This window comes from Capricornis sumatraensis, chromosome 13 (genome assembly GCF_032405125.1).
Source record: "Capricornis sumatraensis isolate serow.1 chromosome 13, serow.2, whole genome shotgun sequence".
Lineage (NCBI taxonomy): Eukaryota > Metazoa > Chordata > Mammalia > Artiodactyla > Bovidae > Capricornis > Capricornis sumatraensis.
In genome coordinates, this window is record NC_091081.1 from 83,105,920 (window position 1) to 83,127,282 (window position 21,363).

At 45.4% G+C, this 21,363-nt stretch overlaps 2 protein-coding genes and 2 non-coding genes across 4 annotated transcripts; 1 reads left to right on the top strand and 3 right to left on the bottom strand.

Moving 5' to 3' along the window:
* Positions 1-200: 200 nt before the first annotated feature.
* On the top strand, positions 201-10,182 carry ACAT2 (acetyl-CoA acetyltransferase 2). The gene is made up of 9 exons (XM_068984851.1): positions 201-317; positions 1,049-1,183; positions 3,343-3,524; positions 4,957-5,074; positions 6,536-6,679; positions 7,474-7,596; positions 8,254-8,408; positions 8,865-8,975; positions 9,699-10,182. Exons 1-9 carry the CDS (start codon positions 263-265, stop codon positions 9,867-9,869), a joined length of 1,194 nt encoding a protein of 397 aa, XP_068840952.1. The 5' UTR covers positions 201-262; the 3' UTR covers positions 9,870-10,182.
* TCP1 (t-complex 1) lies at positions 10,028-20,588 on the bottom strand. The gene is made up of 12 exons (XM_068984850.1): positions 20,347-20,588; positions 18,941-19,026; positions 18,607-18,735; positions 17,445-17,542; positions 16,963-17,073; positions 16,478-16,659; positions 15,966-16,092; positions 11,925-12,100; positions 11,475-11,598; positions 11,000-11,192; positions 10,742-10,905; positions 10,028-10,303 (listed from the first exon to the last, which is right to left on the bottom strand). Exons 1-12 carry the CDS (start codon positions 20,408-20,410, stop codon positions 10,087-10,089), a joined length of 1,671 nt encoding a protein of 556 aa, XP_068840951.1. The 5' UTR covers positions 20,411-20,588; the 3' UTR covers positions 10,028-10,086.
* LOC138090037 (small nucleolar RNA SNORA20) lies at positions 11,284-11,413 on the bottom strand. Its single transcript, XR_011145860.1, has one exon. It is a non-coding gene; the product is annotated as a small nucleolar RNA SNORA20 (small nucleolar RNA).
* LOC138090038 (small nucleolar RNA SNORA29) lies at positions 17,148-17,284 on the bottom strand. The gene has a single exon (XR_011145861.1). It is a non-coding gene; the product is annotated as a small nucleolar RNA SNORA29 (small nucleolar RNA).
* Positions 20,589-21,363: the final 775 nt, after the last annotated feature.

Below are 21,363 nucleotides of genomic sequence, written 5' to 3' on the forward strand. Positions count from 1 at the left end.
AGCTCTGTGGGTATCCAGCTAAAATGTGGTCGGCTGCTTCCGGGCCCAGAGGCCCCACCCTCCGGTCCAGGCCCTGCCGCCCGCAACCCTCAGCCCCACCCCCGCCCGCCTCGCGCATGCGCACCGGCGGCCGCCGAAGCAGTGGGCGGGGCTTCCAGAGCCCCCGCCCCACAGCGCGGTATATCTGCGGCGGGGCTGGGCCTCTTTGTTCACTAAGCTCTGGGGCCCACAGGAGCTGCTCGAGAGGCGGTAGTTCGGCAGGATGAGTGCAGACTCGGACCCGGTAGTCATCGTCTCGGCGGCGCGCACCATCATAGGTGAGTGGAAAGACGGACCTGGCGTGGGGTTTGAGCCGTGAGCTAGGCCTGGCCTGCTCGCGGGGACCCCCTCCCCCCGCCCCCACAACCCACCCACCACAGGACCTCCCGGGCGCTCAGAACCCCGCGCCTCGCGCCTCTGAGGCCGGCCTGCCTTCCCCGCCCATTCCTCGCTCGCTCTCATCTGAGTGTTCTGATTGGCGTCTTGGGTAGAGCCACCGCGCCTTCCTGGCTTCCTATTGGTTGGCGGGTAGAGACGCTTTGCCGCGAACACCCTGATTGGCCAGCCTCGGAAGGCACCACCTCAGCCTTGTGGCTACCGGGGGCGGGGTCGCTGGGTGGTCTGAGTTGCAGGGTGGGGGGACGCCGGGCGAGGGGGTCGCGTAGCTTAAAAGGAGAGTTGGAGAGAATTGCTCGAATGTCCTTAGCGGTATATAGATTTCAGAGGCCCTGGGCACGCTGGAGTGGGCGCCCTCTTTTGTTACGGAAGCTTTTGGCCGCGCCCATCAAGCTCGGATTTGGGGGAGTGAATGGATAGGTTTCCTGCGGGTCCGCAGTCTCCCCGCACACAAAGGGGACTGCCTGCCAGGGGTTCGACTGCTGCACGTCCCCCGCGCTCCTCTCTGTGCCCGTAGTGGGGCGTCTTTTACGGGGGAAAGAGCCCCGGCCCGCCGGCTTCTCCACGGCCCCGGGCTCCCTCTCCATTGACCTCGTCTTCCCTTCTGTTCTAGGCTCCTTCAATGGTGCCTTATCCACCGTTCCTGTCCATGACCTGGGTTCAACTGTCATCAGAGAGGTCCTGAAAAGGGCCGCTGTGGCTCCCGAAGAGGTCTCGGAGGTCATATTTGGACACGTTTTGGCAGCAGGTAACTCCACAGTGACCCCCAGCCTAGATCAGGATTATTGGAAGCAATAACCTCTCCTACCCCTGCTCCCTACTTCACACACAGAAACATGTGTTCTTGCCTCCCTGCATTTCCCCATCAGTAGCTTCTCTCCAACTTAACCCTGAGCGTCTTTAATACACGTTTCCTGATCGATCCTACATCTCCGTCCTCCGCTGCATTTTCATTCTTTAGAGGCAGGACCAGCCTGAGGTATGGGAGAGGATGCAGAGCCTTCTGTATTTCCCTAAAGTTTCTCACGTTCAATAAAAATGCATTGAGTTCTTCTGTGTCCCGCTCTGTTCTGGGTGCTGGGACGGGGCTTCACCGACACAAGTCAGTCCTTGGCCTGCACTGGGCTCACTTCTGTGCTGGCATGGTGGGTGGCTCCCAGAGAAGGGCGCATCACCCCTGGAGGGGCTGCTGTAGATGAATCTCAGAAGTGTTCCAACTCACTTCTGATTCCCACTAGGTTTACAGGCCCACACCCACTGACAGTTCCAAGTTAGCTATCCATAACGAGTTTCATGCTCATTCAGAAGCATGATAAATTCTAATTATTCCTAGTGATAATGGTGTCACACTCACTTACTGCCAACTTTTGTCTTTACCGTATCTGAGACCCGACCCATTTTTCTGTACATTGACTTTGTAGTTTTGTAGTTCCTCTTCCTAGTTCTCCTTTTTCACTTTGTCCTCATGGGCTTTAAGGTTGAAGCACATTACTTTTCTCCTATCTGTCCAAGGCTTTGAAGTGTTTGAGTCATACCCTCAGGTGTTAACTAATCTTTTGGAACACTCCCTCCTTTCTTCCCAGACCCAAGGCTCAGACTTGCTCCGCTGCGGTAGGATCCTCCGCTCTGGGTTTCTCTGTTACCTCTTCCACATCACTGTTCTCCTCTTGAGAGGTTGAGTGACGAATACAGGATCACAGCCTTGAACCCACATCTGTCCTACTCTTTAAGCCCCAGTCCCCTCCAGGATTGTGTAACTAATAAATATTTACTGAGCAACTGCTGCACCCCAGACATTTTTCTGTCAGCTGACAAACAATGTTCATGTTAGATGGAAATCCTCAATTCTCAGAGTTCACTTTCTGCTAAATGCAGACCATTAATTAATTTTGTTTGGCACTCATTTCTTAACTCTAAGTCAGCAAGATCCCCTGGAGTAGGAAATAGCTAGCCATTCCAGTATTCTTGCATGGAAAATCCCATGGACAGAGCCTGGTGGGCTACAGTCCATGGGATTGGAAAGAGTCAGACACCACTGAGCAACTGAGCATGCATGCACCTGAAGATGGGGATTATGAATAAATGCATACTTATTTATACATACTTATGTATGAACAAATAGTGCCCACAATTGAATTATGGAAAAGTATTTGTCAATTCTGATTTTGTACGTCTTGTTATATAACCAGTTAATCATGGTGTGATCAATATTAAGCAAGGAAAGAGGGCTTCATAGCAGAGGTTTCCTCTTTGAATTAACCGTCTTAATCCTCCCAGGCTTCCCAGGAGGCTCAGTGGGTAAAGAATTCGCCTGCAATGCAGGAGACGCAAGTTCAATTCCTGGGTTGGGAAGATCCCCTGGTAGAGGGCATGGCAACCCACTCTAGTATTCTTGTCTGGAGAATCCTATGGACAGAGGAGCCTGGTGGGCTATAGGCCATAGGCTCGGAAAGAGTTGGACACGACTGACGCAACTGAGCATGCATGCACGCTTATCCTCCCAGGTATCTCAAGCCATGATCAAGAAAGCAAATAGTCCTAGTGAAAAACAGGAATAATGGCAAATTTCTGCCCTATTTTTTTTTCATGTGTGCTCATTCAAGTACACACTTGATCAAAAGATCAAGCAAAAGATCAAGAAGACAGTTCCTTCTTACAGTATTAATAACTTCTTTGTGGAGGAGAAAGCGTATATTCATGAAGTTTCTATGGAACAGCACAAGATAATATGTATTCAAGGGTCAGGCCAGGACAGGTCCACACAATTCTCTGCCTGTTTCAGGAACTTGACTTGACTGGGAAGTGGTGGGAGACGCAGTTGGCAGCCTCTTGAACTTTGCATTCACTTTCATCTCAACATGCTATCTTTCTCTTTGGCTGCTGAGAGGCCTCTGATTCTTCTTCCAGGCTGTGGGCAGAACCCTGTTCGACAGGCCAGTGTGGGTGCAGGAATCCCCTACTCTGTTCCTGCGTGGAGCTGCCAAATGATCTGCGGGTCAGGCCTAAAAGCCGTGTGCCTCGCAGCCCAGTCGATAAGGATAGGAGACTCCAGCATTGTTGTTGCAGGAGGCATGGAAAATATGAGCAAGGTAAGGCCTCTGAAGAGATGGCGCTCCCTGACCGCTCCTGTCCATTGCCACAGCAGGGTTGACTGATGGTCTGAGAGCTGGAACCAAACAGGGAACAAGGAAAATTTGGATCGAACCTTGATCCCTGCCTGCATGTTAATTATTCACAGTGATTGGGAAGTTCAAGTTAAAGAAAAAGCCGGTCAACCAGTGTGATGTCCTTAGTTTTACATTTCTTTCTCATTGTGAGGAAAAGTCAAAAACCAGATGTTGCACTCACCTTCCTGCACGGGACAAAGGGTATTCCTGGGGACCACAGCCTGTCGACCTTTTGTAGGTACACAGTGTGGAAGAGAGGACCCACTGAGCGGTGCCCATCTCCAGTGGGCTTGCCAGGTGGGATTGGCTTCGTCAAGTTCCATCCCTCCCGCTGACACAGTAGGGAAAAAGGAAAACGTGTAACCCCTGCTTCCTGCAGCAATTCAGGGTCTCCCCTGGGGAACCCCTGGGCAGAGGCTGGTTCAGCCCTCCTTGCTCAGGCTTGGGAGGAGACAGGGCGAGAGTAGCAAGCACAGAGATTCCAGTGGGGCCGTAGCAGCACCTGTGTGGTGCTTGATGGGGTGCTTTCACACAGGCAGTCATAACAGCCCTGGGTTTGGGTTTTATTCCCAATTTACAGGTAGGGAAACCGAGGCCCAGAGCCAGGATTCAAAATAGAGATCTTCAGGCTCTTCAGTCTTTCCTTTCTAGGTGCTGTTGAGTTGGTAGGAGTTGAGAGGGGGCTTCCCTGATAGCTCAGTTGGCAAAGAATCCCCCTGCAGTGCAAGAGACCCCGGTTTGATTCCTAGGTTGGGAAGATTCCCTGGAGAAGGGATAGGCTACCCACTCCAGTATTCTGGCCTGGAGAATTCCATGGACTGTATAGTCCATGAGGTTGCAGAGTCGGACACGACTGAGCGACTTTCACTTTCAAGAGGAAATCCCTTGAAATCCCTCCACTGAGAAATCTCTTCCCATTGGTTAATCAGGCAACCTGATTATTCTCACTCTAGGCATTGTACGTCCCATTAAAATAAGGAATACATTGTTAGCATCACTTAAGCCCATTGATCAGCCCTTTGTGTAACAGATTGCTGGTTGCTGTGGAAAGAATAAATGAGCTTTTTAAAGAAATAGGACAAAATTCACAGGATTATTTGATGGAAAGCTGCAAATGCATAGGGAAGAGAGTTACAGGTGGGTTTCCAAGGGCAGGTAGGGTGCAGTAGCCTATTAATTCCAGGGGTCTTCAGGCCCTGGGCGCTGGTGATGAGGAAGATGAGCTGGGATGGAGGAGAAGGGTCACAAGGGGGACTCAGTGAAGACTGAGGAACCACTGGGTGGTTTTGAGTGGGAGCCTAAGCAGAGGACTAGTTACAACCATGCCTGGTCCATCTGTATTTCTTGTTTCCAGGCTCCTCATTTGGTTCACTTGAGGACGGGAGTCAAGGTTGGGGAAAAGCCACTGGCTGACAGTATACTCTGCGACGGGCTCACTGACGCATTCCACAACTACCACATGGGCATTACAGGTGAGGTGGACATGGCTGAGAACATACCGACTGTGAAAAGGTTAGAAGGTCTGTAACAGCTGGTTTTGCAGGTGCTTTTCCTCTTTAAGGGTAAGGACCGAGTCCTCATCACTTTGTATCCGTGATGACGGGGATAGTTCCCATTTGATGAAGCCAAGTTGAGGAAATATTCCCTTTCTCCTTTGTGACTCCTTGATTGTCAGGGAAGTTGGTGGTGGGAGGAATCTCAGAGTTCCTCTGGGTCAGTCTCTCATTTTATCATATGAAGAAACAGGGCTCACAAATAGTGGCTTTTGTGGCAAAGGCAAGATCAGAGATAAGCTAGTACTTCCGGTATCGAACTCTATTCGTTACACTACACAATCAGGTTTTCATCCACCCACGAGGCTTGCAGTATTTCAACTGCCTTTTCATTACTGTATTCATTATGGTGATCTGAATAACCGTTTGACCTAGAATAAGCCAAAACAAGTTCGACAAAGCAGGAAACAGAGGGAGCTTTGATCTTTGGTATTACCACTGTAGCTTGCTCCAAGGCTCAGATGATGGTTAGCATGTTTTTAGCAATAAGGTATTTTTAAATTAAGGTATGTACATTGTTTTTTTAGATATAGTGCTATTGCACACTTAATACACTGCACATACTTTACAGTGTACAAATATGGTGGATATCACTTTAATTAAGTGAGCAAAGTTGACATAACCTGAGATAAACTCCAACATGTATCCTGATAAGATTCAATGAAAAAATATCATCATCAACATCCGATGCTTTCCCACATTATATTCTAATGCATTAGAAGGATTGGTGACATCTGACAAAGGAACTGGCCCCTACCCTTCAAAAATACCAAGGTTAAGAAACATGGACCTAGGCTAAGGACTAGTTGCAAATAAAAACTGAAGAGATTGACAGTGAAATGCAGTGTGTGGTCATGGATTGGATGATACTGAACAAACAAATTAGCCATAAAGGGCACCCCTGGGACAACAGGTGGACCTTGACTGTTGACTGAGCGTGGAGAGAACAGTATTTTATCAGTGTTGCATTTCCTCATTTTGGTAGCTGTGGTTATGTAAGAAGCTGGCCTTTCTTGCGGGGAAATATACACTGACATTAAAATTTAGAGATAAAGGGGCATGATACCTACAACTTTCCAAAAATGGTTCAGAAACCGAATGAGAAAGCAGATGGGGCCAAAAAATAGGAACAATTGGTGAAGCAGTGAAAAGGAAATTTCTGAGAGGTATTTTGTAGAAAGGAAGAGAGAAGGAAGGCAGCAAAGAAAGAAAACGGCTCCTTAAGAATCCTTGCAAACTTTCCACACCCGGTGGGAGGCAGGAGTGCCACAGAGGACTGTCTCGGCCCGCCAGCGGGCCCGCCGGTGTTGGCCATCAGCGCTTGAGCCACCTCCAGAAGCCATCTGAAAATGTTTGGGTTTTGTTTTTTTTCTTTCACAGCTGAAAATGTGGCCAAACAATGGCAAGTGAGTCGAGAAGACCAGGACAAGGTTGCAGTTCTGTCCCAAAACAGGACAGAGAATGCACAGAAGGCGGGTCATTTTGACAAAGAGATCGTACCAGTTTTTGTATCTTCTAAAAAAGGTGGGTGTGTCAGTTGTAAAGGTTTAAAGGTCAACAGGGCTGTCTATAAGGCAGTTATTACTAGTCTATAAGGATATCATTAATAGTCCAAAGGACACCATACAAGAATGTTTGTGCGTTGTCATCTTAGTTATGTCTCTCGGGATGCAAAGAAAAGCTGTGTTCAGGATCGATCTGAACATGAGGTGGGGAGGAGGCTCTCCTGGCCCGCGGTCTCCATGCGGCTGTGTAGGTACAGCGTTTAATGAGACAGGCGTGCTGGCCCCCGGGTGTTGGAAGGCAGCAAGCCCACCTTTCTGCCCCTACCGGTTCTCTCTTCAGAAGCGAGTGTCCATTCATTTCTGTTGCTTCTGTGTGCGCTTCATATTTCTTGAGGGTGTCATCTTTTGGGGTTACTTAGCTCTTCTCCAGTATGGAACACAACGGTCAAGTTCTTTTACTGACTGACATCAATTATGTCCAGCCTTTGTGAGATTGGCTTTGACACCCTAGACCCAATCAGCTGTAACCAGCCAAGACCTAGACCCCAAACCTTAGCAACCTGTTATACGAATTCCCTGTGACTGCCTTCCTCGGAAAGGGCTGTATTGGGATGGAAAATACTGAAGATGGTGCCAATATAATGTCACAATAATTTGTATTACTGTGGACTTTTCTCCTATTAGAAGTATTTCATAATAAATTTTTCTTCCAAATGTGAACTTTCTGTATCACATTTGAGGAATCCATCGTTTCTAGTACCCTGACTGCCATTTCTGTACTAACCTTGGGTCATTTATTTTCCTTTTTTTCAGGTCTTACTGAAGTTAAAACAGACGAGTTTCCTCGCCATGGGAGCAACATGGAGGCTGTGTCTAAGCTAAAGCCTTGCTTCCTTATGGATGGAACGGGGACTGTCACCCCAGCTAATGCTTCAGGTTAGATTATCAGAAGGGCAGTTTGGGGAATACTATCTTCTGCAAGGACTACCATGTACTGAGATTCTTTTTTTTTTTTTTGGGTGGGGGTGGGAAGGCTGTGCCTATGGCCCATGGGATCTTAGTTCCCTAAGCAGGGATCAAACCCATGCCCCCTGCATTGGGAGCACCGAGTCCTGACTACTGGACCACCAAGGAGGTTTCTGTACAGGTTATTCTAAAAACTTGTTTCAGTTGCTTTAGGGAAAAATGTAGTCTTGACCATTTGTTTCTTTATATTAGACTCATGTAATATACCAAAAAATGGATTTGGCTTCCCTGCAGTATCCTAACGGGACATACAAGTGAAAAAAGCCAGTCAGATTTTATCTACTACCTTTGTGCTTTTCCAAAACCAGAAACTCCAATTACCTTCAGTGATGTCAGGGCTACTTCTTCCAATGCATTAATCCGTCCTCCACTGCTTTCATCTTCCTGTTCTCCCACAGAAATATTCTGTAGTCGGTTATATCCGACTGTCAAACCTACCGTTTCTAATTACACTGTAAAGCCTAAACAGTAAATGACTTTGCCAAGATGTATTAAGGTTTACTTATCTCATGTCTGCTGGTGGTAAAGTAGACACAGGTACTTAACGAAGACGGTTTCCTATTACAGGAATGAATGACGGTGCTGCAGCAGTGGTTCTCATGAAGAAGTCGGAAGCTGGCAACCGTGGGCTCACACCCTTAGCACAGATAGTTTCCTGGGCACAAGCAGGTGTGGAGCCTTCCATTATGGGAATAGGACCAATTCCAGCAATAAAGCAAGCTGTGAGTTTAACTTTGAATGTTGGTACCTGTCCTTTGTCGCCAAAACCTCTATGGGAGCACACCCAACCTCCCTAAGACTTCAAGGAAGAAGCTGTAAATGCTTTATTTCTGCCTTCAAACCTTTGCTCAGATCCTTCCCACTCCAAAATGCTGAGACGAGGCTTGATTTTGTTTTCATCTTTATTCCTATCAGGTTTCACCTGCATTTCTCTGAGCCTTTCCATTAGCCTTAAATGAGCTTATTCATCTAGTTTTCGCTGTTCTTTACTAAAAGAGCAGGCAACATTTGGATCACATGCTCTATAACCTCTAACAAATGTAACTGGTTCAGATTAAGTGGGCGGTTTTTAAGAGATCCTTCAACATCATACAGTATATATCCTGCTTTTACATCTACAACAAAGAATGGTTCCGCCTGAGTTCTTAAACCTCTGTTCCATTTCACCTTTCCTTTAGGTGGCAAAAGCAGGGTGGTCACTGGAGGATGTTGATGTATTCGAAATCAATGAAGCCTTTGCAGCCTTCTCTGTTGCAATAGCTAAAGAACTTGGATTAAACCCAGACAAGGTAAGCATAAGCAAGCCATCCTGAGAACTTGCAAATGAATGTTCACAGTGCAAAGAATTGCATGTGACTGTGTGTACATGCGTGCTCAGTTGGGTCTGATTTTTTGTGACCCCATGGACTGTAGCCCACCAGACTCCTCTGGCCATTTGATTCCCCAGGCAAGAATATTGGAGTGGCTGCCACGCCCTCTTCCAGGGGATCTTCCTCAGGTCTCTGGCATTCTGCTGCAGTGCAGGTGGATTCTTTACCACTAGCACCACCTGGGAAGCCCCAGTTTTAAGGCTGTCAATACCAAAATACAGGCTGTGGCCAAGTCTTGGCCATACAGTAATGGGTGGGCACTGGGTGGGTTCCTACTGGGACTCTCAGGGAAGATGACATTTTTTTGTTTCCTAAGGCAAAAGACTTACCTGCGTTAGTTCACTTCCCACAGAAAAGAGTGCATTTTAAATCTTTGTTGCGAGATCTTAAGTCCTTGACCAGGGATTGAAACCAGCAACCCCCTGCAGTGAAAGGGGAAGTCTTAACCACTGGAGTGCCGAAGAAATCCCATATTTTAAATCCTTTAAACTAGTCAGAATGGATGTTACGAGGGTAAAATCACTTCCTAAGCAACTGAAGTAAAAACAGAATTTAAGAAGGTAGTTTACTGGTACGACATTAATGATTTTAACTCTATGTCCAGAGAAAACTGTAAATGATACAAATCTTTCTGCCCCTCAGGTCAACACTGAAGGAGGAGCCATAGCCCTGGGCCATCCTCTTGGGGCATCTGGCTGTCGGATCCTTGTCACCCTGTTACACACACTGGAACGCAAGGGTGGACATCGTGGTGTTGCTGCCCTATGCATTGGGGGTGGGATGGGAATAGCAATGTGTGTTCAGAGAGGGTGAAACTGCTGCCCAACAGCTAATTAGGCTGAGTTAAACTAAACCACAACTGCTTTATTTACTAATAATACTAAGTCATGTGAAACCAGAGGACCAAAGTGAGGGTGGGAACAATCTCTCCCTTCACAATAAACACAAGACTCGGCAGCCTGTTGCACTTTAATGTGTAATATTCAAGGTACAAGCAAGCTGCATCTAACATTGTTATAAATAAAACAGCTCAGTCATCAAGGGCTCCAGAGTGAACAGCATCTTCATAACCTCCATGCTTATCATCTTTGCTTTCTGGGTGTAATTTAATAAGATCATCAATTCGAAGAATGGTAATTGCAGCTTCAGTTGCAAATTTCAAGCTCTTAACTTTAACAATGGTTGGTTCAAACACCCCTGCTTGTTTGTTGTCACGGGGTTTACCATTGACCAAGTCAAGACCAATCCTGCAATTTAGGGAAAAAACAATTAAATGGCCTCTTCTGTAATTCATATCCATCCCATTTTACCCCTCTAAAAGCTGGCTTACATATCCTTGAGAAACCTGAGGGCAGATCCCTTCAAGTAACTTAATTATGGATATACAAATTCATCACTGAAACAGGTATAAAAAGCCTGGGTGTAGTAAAATATTTCTAAATGCCACTTAGTATCTTAAAGGGAGGCTGCTTAAAAATAGGCATGGACCACCCAAAAGTAATATCCTCTCTCTGGGGAACCTTCCTACTATACGTAAATGACTACCTAGAGAGAGGTGAGGAATCCTTTGATAACTAAGACACACCAATGCTAGTAATCACTAGCCATCCCTTTAATGAGTTAAGAAAAACCAAACTACCGTACATGATACACAAATGACAGTGAAAAGGGGAACGTATGCTTACCATTTTAGATTTTTTCGTTCTGGGTTAACCTGAGCCTCATTATGAAAAGCTCTTAATTTTGCAACCAGATCTGTGGAGTCTTGGGCAGCATTAACTGCCAGAGTATTAGGAATAACAAGAAGAGATCTTGCAAACTCCGCTATAGCGAGCTGTTCCCGGGAGCCCTGCGGAGAAAGACAATGAGGTGTCTTCACAAAACAAGAAAGAAAACCCAAAGCAGCAGCTGATGAACCGAAACAGGCTTCAGGGTGCTCTCACCATGCTGGTGGCGTAGTTCTCAAGGTAAATGGAAAGGGCCGCCTCAACAGCACCCCCACCTGGGACCACAGACTTTGACTCCAAAACTCTCTTCACCACACAAAGGGCATCGTGTAAGGAGCGCTCCATCTCGTCACACATGAAATCATTTGCCCCACGTAAGATGACGGATGCAGAGGTACGAGCCTTGGTGCTATTTAAAACAACAGCGATTGTCTAATTTAACAGTAGTAAGTCCATGAAGAAATTAACTTCTACTTACACAGGACATTTAGACAGGGAAGCAATGTCTAGACCATGGAGAAGAGATGAAATGGCAACTTCACCTCCATTTACAAGGGCCCAGTATTGTTTTATCCCATGCGTATAACTGCTCATATCACCGAAGGACTATAGCAGCAAATAAATGGGAAGGTGGTGTTTTTACTCAATAATAAAATCTGTACAGCCTTACAATTTAGAAAGGAGCTCTTACTTTTTAATCAAGATCAGTTCATCATCACAAATTCTCTCCTGTACCACTTCTTCTGCTTGTCCCAACATTGAAGCTTCAAAAGTTTCTTCGCCTTCTAAATTGGCCAGCGTTGACAGAATAGTTGCTATTAAAAATAATTATAAACATCTGTAAGCACTGTTCTCTCATGAGTATTTTCAACCCTGCTTTCAACATTCAGAAACATGGAATTTACCATAGAAGTGACACGTAATCTCAAGTTTAAGGCTTACAGTTGGACATTCAAGGAACCGCCGTATCCTAACCGAACTATGTTACTTCGAGGTGAAGAACACTGAAGAACTTTCCCAGTTACAAATGCACAAAAAGGATTTCACACAGGTATTTGTACACAAAACATTAAGGAAGTTTTCTGGATCTGCTTATTTTACCATCCAACATAAGGAACATGACAGCTGGCAGGAGACATACCTCCGGAAGCTTTAGCAATGCGTTTAAGGTCCCTTTTTAAAACTCTTCGAACTGCCATAGCACCAGCCTCCACAAAATACTTCAGACACATGTCGTCAATTCCACCAGTGGTTAGGATAACGTTGGCACCAGTTGCCAGGATCTTCTGGATTCGCTCCTTGGTGATGTCAGATTCTCTATAAAAATGCAGTACTTGAGTAGTAACCCAAAGTTATCTTCTGTATTTTTACTATTACATAGAGCTTGAACTTCCATTAAGTATTTTTCATAAAATAACCACAGATTAAATGATACTAACAAGTCTCTCCTTTCTATGAGCAGAACTTACATCAGTCCAGTTAACAGAAAAGTTCAAGGAATTAAATACTAGTTAGCTCTCCCGACCCCAACTTTAGTTTCTAACCAAGAATGGCGCCTAAGAAGGAAGCTTGACGGAGCTGGTGGCGAGACAGACCGTCAACCAAACTCGAAGGCGAGTGTCACCACAGCGCAGTGCAGAGGGGACGAGCACATGAGAGCACGGGTCCAGGCTGGCAGGTGGGACAAGGAAAGCCTGAAGGTCTGGAGTTAGAGAGGGGCCCAGAGTTGGAACTCCAGGTTTAAACAGAAAATGAAGACCCCTGTAGCAATGTCAGAGTCTGAATCGAGAAGTTTTTTTTTTCTTTTTAATATTTTAAAGTGAGAGTAGTATTAATCTGTGTTTTCAAAGGATCAAAGAATGAAGACACTCTGAGGCAATAACTGGAGATGAGTCTATCTGATGTGAACAGATGGCCTTAACAGAGAAGGCAAAGCTTATGGCTTGGGTGACTGGGAGATTCAGTGATTGATTTCTGGAGTAAATAAATACTAACAGGGGGGCAAGATGAGAAAAAAAAGAGCTCGGTTTTCAACAAGGTGAATCTGAAGCCCCCATGATATTCAGGTGAAGCTGCACGGGAATTATAGGCAACCTACGGGATACACAGATCTGAAAAAGAGTCCATTTACTTATTCAAAGAACAGCAGGTAAGATCAAAGAATCTTTTTTTTTTCTTTTGCCACACTGTGCAGCATGTGGACTTTTAGTTCACTGACCAGGGATCAAACCCGAGTCCCCTGTATTAGAGGCTTGGAGTCTTAATCACTGGACCACTGCAAGTCTCAAGATCAAAGAATCTTTATAAATTGAAATGAGTTAAAGATGAACCTCACAATAAACCTCTCTACCTACTAGACAAATACTGTATGTATGTCAAAGCCATGAAACTAAGTCATTCAGCCTCTACCTTTATAGAGCTTACACTCAGTATTAATACGTAGTTAGAAAATGTGGTAAGCCCCAGAAGACAAACTGCAGTAACTCAAGGGACAGCATAATTCAGACTGAGGGGGAAAGAGAAGCATTTCTGAAAGTTACCAACTGAAAAACAAGTAAAAAAATTAGCCAGTCAAAACAAGCAGGCAGAGAATGCTCTGGGCAGAGGAAGGAACATTCTACTGTTAGGCACTGAAGCTCTTCGAGAAGGAGCATGATGGATTCTGGTTTCGGCTGTGCTAGACCACAGTGCAGAGCAGGTAAGGAATTGAACTAACCCAGAGTGATGGGAAATCTCCAGAAGGCTCTGGCCTTGCAAGGGGTGAGATTAACTTGGCTGCTGTGTAGAAAACAGCCTTGGAGGTGATGAGACTGGAACCAAGATACCAGCTTGATGCCCCTGCAACAGCTTGGGCAAGAAAATGGAAACGAAAAGTGGGTGAGTTTGAGATTTAATTTATAGAGAGATATCAAGTGGTCTTGCAGAGAAAAGAAAAAAAAGGAGTTAAGGACATTTCCTAGTTGTCTTCCTCAGTTAGAGAGGTACTAAAGCAGCAGAGAGCAGATTTGTGGGTATCATCACAAGTTCAATTTTAGACATAATGACTTTGAGATGCTTAAGAAGCATTCAATCAATTCAAGCTCCAAGAAACAAGACTCCAAGTCTCCAGCACAGAGGATGCCGTGGCCCAGGCACAGGACGACAGATGGTGCAGAAGCAAAAGCTGCTCCATCCTCCAAGTCTTTCAAAAAGTAGCCAAAGGCTTGATAAAGGTCAAGTGAAACTGGATGTGTGTAATGAGCTTCACAGTAGTGGTCACTAGTGACCTTAGCAAGCGGTTCTCCACTGGAGGAGCTGAAAAGGGCATAAGGAATAAAACACCAAAAAGTTTTTGTGCCAATCACTCTTCTAACATCTGGCTATACAGAAATGAGGAAAGACAGGGAGTAACTGCAACAGGATGTGTACACAAGAGGCTTTTTATTGTATTTAAGGATAAAAGAGCTACAAATGAAGTAAAAGTGTTAGTTGCTCAGTCATGTCCAACTCTTTGCGACCCCATGGACTATATGTAGCCCATCAGGCTCCTCTGTCCATGAGATTCTCCAGGCAAGAAAACTGGAGAGAGTAACCAATCCCTTCTCTAGGGGATCGTCCCAATCTGGGTATTGAACCCAGGTTTCCTGCACTGCAGGCAGATTCAAGAGGCTTTTATAATATCTAAGGATAAGAGCGCTACAAGAGGAATCTAGAAAGGAATGAAGAGTAGAGTCAGTACTGAACATGCAATTGAGCAAGAATCATCAATGAAGCAAGACTGTAAAGGCAGAAGGGAACAGGATCTCACACACTTATTCTAAAGGGACTTGCCTTTCAAGGAAAAAAGGACACCTTTGGTTATTAAAAGGAAGGAAAGAGCACACGTGCAGATACCAGAGGAGAAACCATCGCAATGTCGGGGCACTGCAATGAAGACCCAGCACAGCAAAAAAATTAAAAAAAAAGGTACACCTTCACAACTAGCTCTCTAGCATGTCAACCAGTAGTTTAGGGCATATGCACTGCCTAGTACCCGGCAGTCAATACTATATGCTTGGTTCTTGTACTGTTTGAGGAAATGCATTCCTGGACATATCTCAAAGACCTAATTACTATACTCATAAAACGAAAATTTCACAAAATGTCAGTTTTCATGTATTACCCCAATCTCTCTTAAGACAGTCACATTTTCTAATTTCCCTGGCAGTTTAGGTAACATAATTAGGCTTTGGTTAGAAATGTTAATTTTTAAAGCCCTCTAAGACACTCAGATATGCAGATGACACGACCCTTATGGCAGAAAGTGAAGAGGAACTAAAAAAGCCTCTTGATGAAAGTGAAAGAGGAGAGTGAAAAAGTTGGCTTAAAGCTCAACATTCAGAAAACGAAGATCATGGCATCCGGTCCCATCACTTCATGGGAAACAGATGGGGAAACAGTGGAAACAGTGTCAGACTTTATTTTTTGGGGCTCCAAAATCACTGCAGATGGTGACTGCAGCCATGAAATTAGAAGACGCTTACTCCTTGGAAGAAAAGTTATGACCAACCTAGATAGCATAGTCAAAAGCAGAGACATTACTTTGCCGACTAAGGTCGGTCTAGTCAAGGCTATGGTTTTTCCTGTGGTCATGTATGGATGTGAGAGCTGGACTGTGAAGAAGGCTGAGCGCCGAAGAATTGATGCTTTTGAGCTGTGGTGTTGGAGAAGACTCTTGAGAGTCCCTTGGACTGCAAGGAGATCCAACCAGTCCATTCTGAAGGAGATCAGCCCTGGGATTTCTTTGGAAGGAATGATGCTAAAACTGAAGCTCCAGTACTTTGACCACCTCATGCGAAGAGTTGACTCACTGGAAAAGACTCTGATGCTGGAAGGGATTGGGGGCAGGAGAAGGGGCTGACAGAGGATGAGATGGCTGGATGGCATCACTGACTCGATGGATGTGAGTCTGAGTGAACTCCGGGAGTTGGTGATGGACAGGGAGGCCTGGCGTGCTGTGATTCATGGGGTCGCAAAGAGTTGGACACGACTGAGTGACTGAACTGAACTGAAGACACTCACAGTTGGGAAAAAAAGGTCCAATTGCATAATCCATCATACCCTGCTACCCACTAAGACTTTTTAGCTTATTGTCACCTGCTCTAAAAAAGGGCCATTTACAAAGTCGCCTTTCCCAAGATCAAATATGAATCTCTCAACATACCTCTGTCTAATCTGGTCCAGTTTTTCAGGGTCTGTAATAACCACTTGTACACCAAGCTTCATTTTTGTTTTCTGCAGGCTGAAGTCAAGGCAAGCAATTTTTGCATTAACCATTCTCTTGGGCATGCCTAAAATTGAACATAGCATTAAGTACCTTTACAATTAACAGTGCTATATTTTATAAAACATACCTATCTTTATAAAGAACTGTACAGAGATTTAAAATCGTTATAGGTAAACACAAATTTAGATTTTATTGCTTTTAACATTATAAACTAACACTCATGGCATTAGACACATGTGCTTTCTTTTAATTTGTCTGTCTTAATCATATGCAATTACATTACAAAGAAACTGGCAACACGATGTACCATTTCCTTTATCTCTGGACTTCACTAAACAAAAGTGCACATGTTGGATAGTTCATCTGAAGATGGAGTAGATAATCCACAAATAGCCAGCTGTATACTTTAGTACTCTGGTTATATGACCAAGTGAAATCACAAGCCTTACCCTGGGATCCCACCACACAGTTGAGAGCATAGCCGTTGATGAGCATACTCTCCATCTGACTTCTCCCGTGGGCTTTCAGAACGTTAATGGAGTTGACTGGATAGCGAGGCTGGCCTCTGATATCTGTGTATTTAATAGCAAGCACAGCATCTACCACCAGGTTAGCGAAGAAATCACCATTTCTAAGCCAGCAATTAAGGAAAACAGGCGACTTGAGATGGAGAGCGGGTGCACGTGAAAATCAAGGGTAACACAGAGGCACTTCCCTTTAGCAATCTCACCAAAGAAACACGCATTACATATGCCACTGAATGTTAGAAAACTGTTTATCACTATCTAGACACTACTTTCACAATACTTTATATTACCCTTCCCTGCGGAAAAAGGAAAATAGGCAACTTCAATACAGTATCATCTGGCACAAAAACTAACACAGGGTTCTACTTTTAAAAAGCCTAAACTTTATTGGACCATCACAAGGATACATTCCAATGATTTTGGAAGACATCGATGTCTTAGCAGCATTAATCAGGCAATCCCTTCCAAGCTCATCGGTGTTAATAATCAGATTTTCACTGATATAACGCACTGCTTCCCTGTTTGAAGTGTGGGGGAGAAAACAATTTACTACTCAGAATCTTGTTTAGTGTGTCACAATATTTAGGGCATCAATGCTCTGTTCAGCCATTTCATATAGGAGGAGGACACGAGCAAATCCTCCCTCTTCAGATCACGGCAGTTCTCATCTATCCCATAAGCATAGCCACTAAAATCTATCAGGAGATAATGTGGTAGTCAAATGGGAAAAAAGGGATACTGGCCCTAGTTCTTATTTCAAGTGTTATTACACATACACTAAAACACAGCTTTATCAAAGTATAGTCATCAACTGGAAAATTTAAAGAACACAGACTCAACTATTACATCAAACAGCCAATAAAATTTTTTCTGAATGTAACGATCTTACTTGCAAGCAAGTCGATAGCCACTAATAACTGATGTGGGATGAATTTTCTGTTTGACTAGTTCATCTGCATTTTTTAGAAGTTCTGCTGCAATAATAACCTGCAGAGAAAACATCCATTGCTCTCATGTTAGCCTGACATTATGGGCAACACATATGTACAAATACAAACACACATCAGATAATAATAATCAGAATGATAGGGGTGATGAGATTAACTCCTTATTAGAAATCAGAAAAAGACAACCCTACACAGTATTTCATATGGAAATGGATAAAGCCAGATAAGAGTCAGCAAAGTGTTCTGGCTCTTAACTAGAATAAGCTAGTTCTGCAGTAGAACAGTAGAGACGATACATTCATTACTTTTGAAGATGAAGTGCTCACCAAGCTTTCAACATAAGCTAAATGAAGAGCCTGACGATTCAATGATCTGTACTGTTTCATTATTTATTTATTTTGGACACTCCACTCAGCATCTGGGATCTTAGTTTTCGGACCAGGGATTGAACTCAGGCTCTCAGCAGCGAAGCTTGGAGTCCTAAACACTAGAATACCAGGGAATGCCTGATCTGTACTATTTTAGATTGTTATTTAGAAAACCATCCTTTTACAGAGACCAAAAATTATATCAAAAAGACTTTGAAATTCTTGCCTGCATCTTTGGGGGGAAAATTAATTGTATTTAAAAAGCTTTGCTTTCATGAACAAGTGACTTAGCAAAGATCATTCTTTCAGAAGAGGTGGATTCTATTCTTCCATGGCTTAGAGATTAAACATTTCCCCACAAACCATTGCTTTTTTTTTTAAGAGAGCAAATTATTATTTTTTCCCTCATCAAATAATAAGTATTTCTACCACATCAGTGTGCTGGGTGATCTTCGAGTTTATATCATGTTACTGATCATGTTTACCAACTCTCTCAAACTCCCGTTTGAACTCATGAGTTCACTTGTCAGCATTTAAAATATAGAAACATCTTGGTTTTTTTTTTTTAATATTTGGTAAGGTTTTAGGAATTTCTTCTGAGCCTCAGGTTGTGAGAGAGAAAGAAAACATTTTCCTTTTCCTTTAAATGACTTACTTATGGTTAGGGCTTCATTTTCCGAAACTTTGATTTTAGGGGGGAAAAAACACTAGTCCTCAGCTAGCAGTCTTTACCTACCACGGAGGTGGTCCCATCTCCCACTTCTTTGTCTTGCAGATCCGCTAGCTCACAGAGAACTTTGGCTGCAGGATGTTCTACCTCCAGCAGCTTCAGGATGGTTGCACCATCATTAGTAATGGTTACATCCTAAGAAATTTCCAGGGGAGGAAAAAAATGACATCATCACCCACAGAAACAGACTATCCCCTAAATTAGCCCAACCCTGTTATGATACATTCACCTTCTGTATACCTTCCAATACCAGCACTCTGACAAACACAATTTACAAAGTGAGATATTTATGAATTTAATTCTTTAAAGTAACGAACATTACATGCAGACATATACTTACACCAATGTCATCCACCAACATCTTATCCAAGCCAACTGGACCAAGAGAACTTTTCACAATATTGGCAATTGAAGCTGCAGCCATGACTGTAGACACAAAAAAATTTTGAAAACTCAAGATCCCAAGAGACAATCATTTCAGTCCAAAAGAAGTAAATGACAGCCTCTGGATTTTCAAATTTATCTAATCTGTCCTAATCTGAAAAGTAAGGAGAGAGTGCACCTAGTAATATACAGTTTTAATTAAACTGCAGACAGATACCAAGTGTTATTAAGAGTACTCACTTCATTGCTTTAAAGAAAAAACAATCACCTACTAGTCCTCATCCGGTCCCATCACTTCCTGGCAAATAGATGAGGAACAATGGAAACAGTGACAAACTTTATTCTTTGGGGCTCCCAGATCACTGCAGGTGGTGACTGCAGCCATGAAATTAAAAGACGCTTGCTCCTTAGAAGAAAAGCTATAACCAACCTAGACAGCATCTTAAAAAGCAGAGATATTACTTTGCCGACAAAAGTCTGTCTAGTCAAAGCTACGGTTTTTCCAGTAGTCATGTACAGATGTGAGAGTTGGACTATAAAGAAAGCTGAGCGACCGAAGAATTGATGCTTTTGAGGTGTGGTGCTGGAGAAGACTCTTGAGAGTCCCTTGGACTGCAAGGAGATTAAACTAGTCAATCCTAAAGAAAATCAATCCTGAATATTCACTGGAAGAACTGATGTTGAAACTAAAGTTCCAATACTTGGGCCACCTGACGCGAAGAACTGACTCCCTGGAAAAGACCCTAATGCTGGGAAAGATTGAAGGCAAAAGGGGACGACAGAGGATGAGATGGTTGGATGGCATCACCAAATAGATGGACATGAGTTTGAGCAAGCTCCGAGAGTTGGTGACGGAGAGGGAAGCCTGGCGTGCTGCAATCCATGGGGCTGCAAAGAGTTGGGCTACGACTGAGCGACGGAACAGAACAATGCGCAAGTCATCTGAATAGCGGTCTATGGTCACGCACTCCTCAATAATACAAAAAAAAAAAAAAAAGGCAATTAGAGATAGTTCTGTCTGGTTAACGGCCGTAAAACGAGGCCCAGAGACGCCTTTCTGGACTAGAACCGAAACAAAAGGGCGAGCACAGGAGCCCCCGGCCGGCAGGGACTGGAGGTGCGGCGGCACGTGCCGGTGCGCGGAACTCGCTCTCCCAGGCCCCGGCCTCCGCAGCATCCGGTCAAACCGCGCTGCGCCCTCGGCCGAGACCCGCCGAGGGACGGAAAGACCACCCACCACTCCCAGGGTCCCTGTCGGCGGGGACAGAAGGGAAGCCGCGAAGACGGCCGCCAAGGCCGAGGCGGGGGTGAGGGGGACGCGCACTGCCGCGGGCCCGCCTTAGGCCTCGCTCAGACCCTCACCGTTTTGGGAGCGGATCGCTTCCCCAGTGCTGCGGTCCCCGAACACGGACAAAGGACCCTCCATTCTGGCGGCGGGGCGCACGTCGAATTTCCCTCACACCGCGGACAACCAGCGTCTCACGGTCCCCGGGCCGGGCAGTGGCCACTGCAGCCGCGACGGCGTGGAAAAGACCCGAGAGACGTCTCTCGCGGGGGCTGCTGGGAACGCCGCTCCCAGCCTCTCCCCTCCGCAGACACAGACCTTCCCGGGCCGCGCCGCGGGGCAGGACGGGGAAGAGGGTGAAGAAGCGAGAGCGCGCCGGAAGTGAACAGACGGAAGGGGCGGTCCCAACACGTTCGCCCAATTAGAGAGCTAATAAGAAGGGCGCGAAGGTAGGAGAGCGGAAGTCAGTATCTTGGACCGCTAGAGGAGGCGGTGCTCGACTGATGCTTTCTCCCCCTAGGTACAAGTTGCGCGTGCGCTTCTGCACATTCTGGTACCTTCTAGAAAAGGTGGGCGGTAGGGCGGAGCTTGGAGTGTGACGGAAAGCGGGCGGGTAGGGTAAGGTGGTGTGTCTGAGGTAGGACCGAGGTTCTGTACGGTTTTTGGTTATTTACAAATCGGCGTCCTTGTTTTCCTTAAGTGTATGAGCTCGAGCGGAGAGCGCGCAAAACAAGCGCTCTATTCCCGGCCTTTAGGCTTGGGAGCCTGAGTGGGACCGCGTAAGGGTTCTCCATGAGTCATTAGAGAAAACAACCATAACATCTGAAGAGAAAACCGCCTCGCGCTGCCGTTTCCTCGCAGAGACCAACGTGTATGTGTGTGCGCGTGCCCGACAACTATCGAGCCCAAGTAAGGTACCAAAACGCCTTGCGGGCCAGCGAAGCGGGATGCGGCAGACAAGCGTGGACTGGCTTAACGTACCGTGCCCAACCCCTCTCCTGGCTCACTGCGAGGTGGTTGGCTGGCTCCGGCGTCTCCGTGCCCCACAGCGTATGCGCTGATTGGAGGAACGGAGATGACGGATTGCACTCTCC

Coding starts and splice junctions, on each gene's coding strand:
- ACAT2 (XM_068984851.1), top strand. CDS start 263: ATGAGTGCAGACTCGGACCCGGTAGTCATCGTCTCGGCGGCGCGCACC. Junction 5,075..6,535: donor CTACCACATGGGCATTACAG/GTGAGGTGGACA, acceptor TTTCTTTCACAG/CTGAAAATGTGGCCAAACAA. Junction 6,680..7,473: donor TTTTGTATCTTCTAAAAAAG/GTGGGTGTGTCA, acceptor CCTTTTTTTCAG/GTCTTACTGAAGTTAAAACA.
- TCP1 (XM_068984850.1), bottom strand. CDS start 20,410: ATGGAGGGTCCTTTGTCCGTGTTCGGGGACCGCAGCACTGGGGAAGCG. Junction 19,027..20,346: donor AGCGATCCGCTCCCAAAACG/GTGAGGGTCTGA, acceptor TTGTGTCTACAG/TCATGGCTGCAGCTTCAATT. Junction 17,074..17,444: donor GGCTATCGACTTGCTTGCAA/GTAAGATCGTTA, acceptor CACTTCAAACAG/GGAAGCAGTGCGTTATATCA.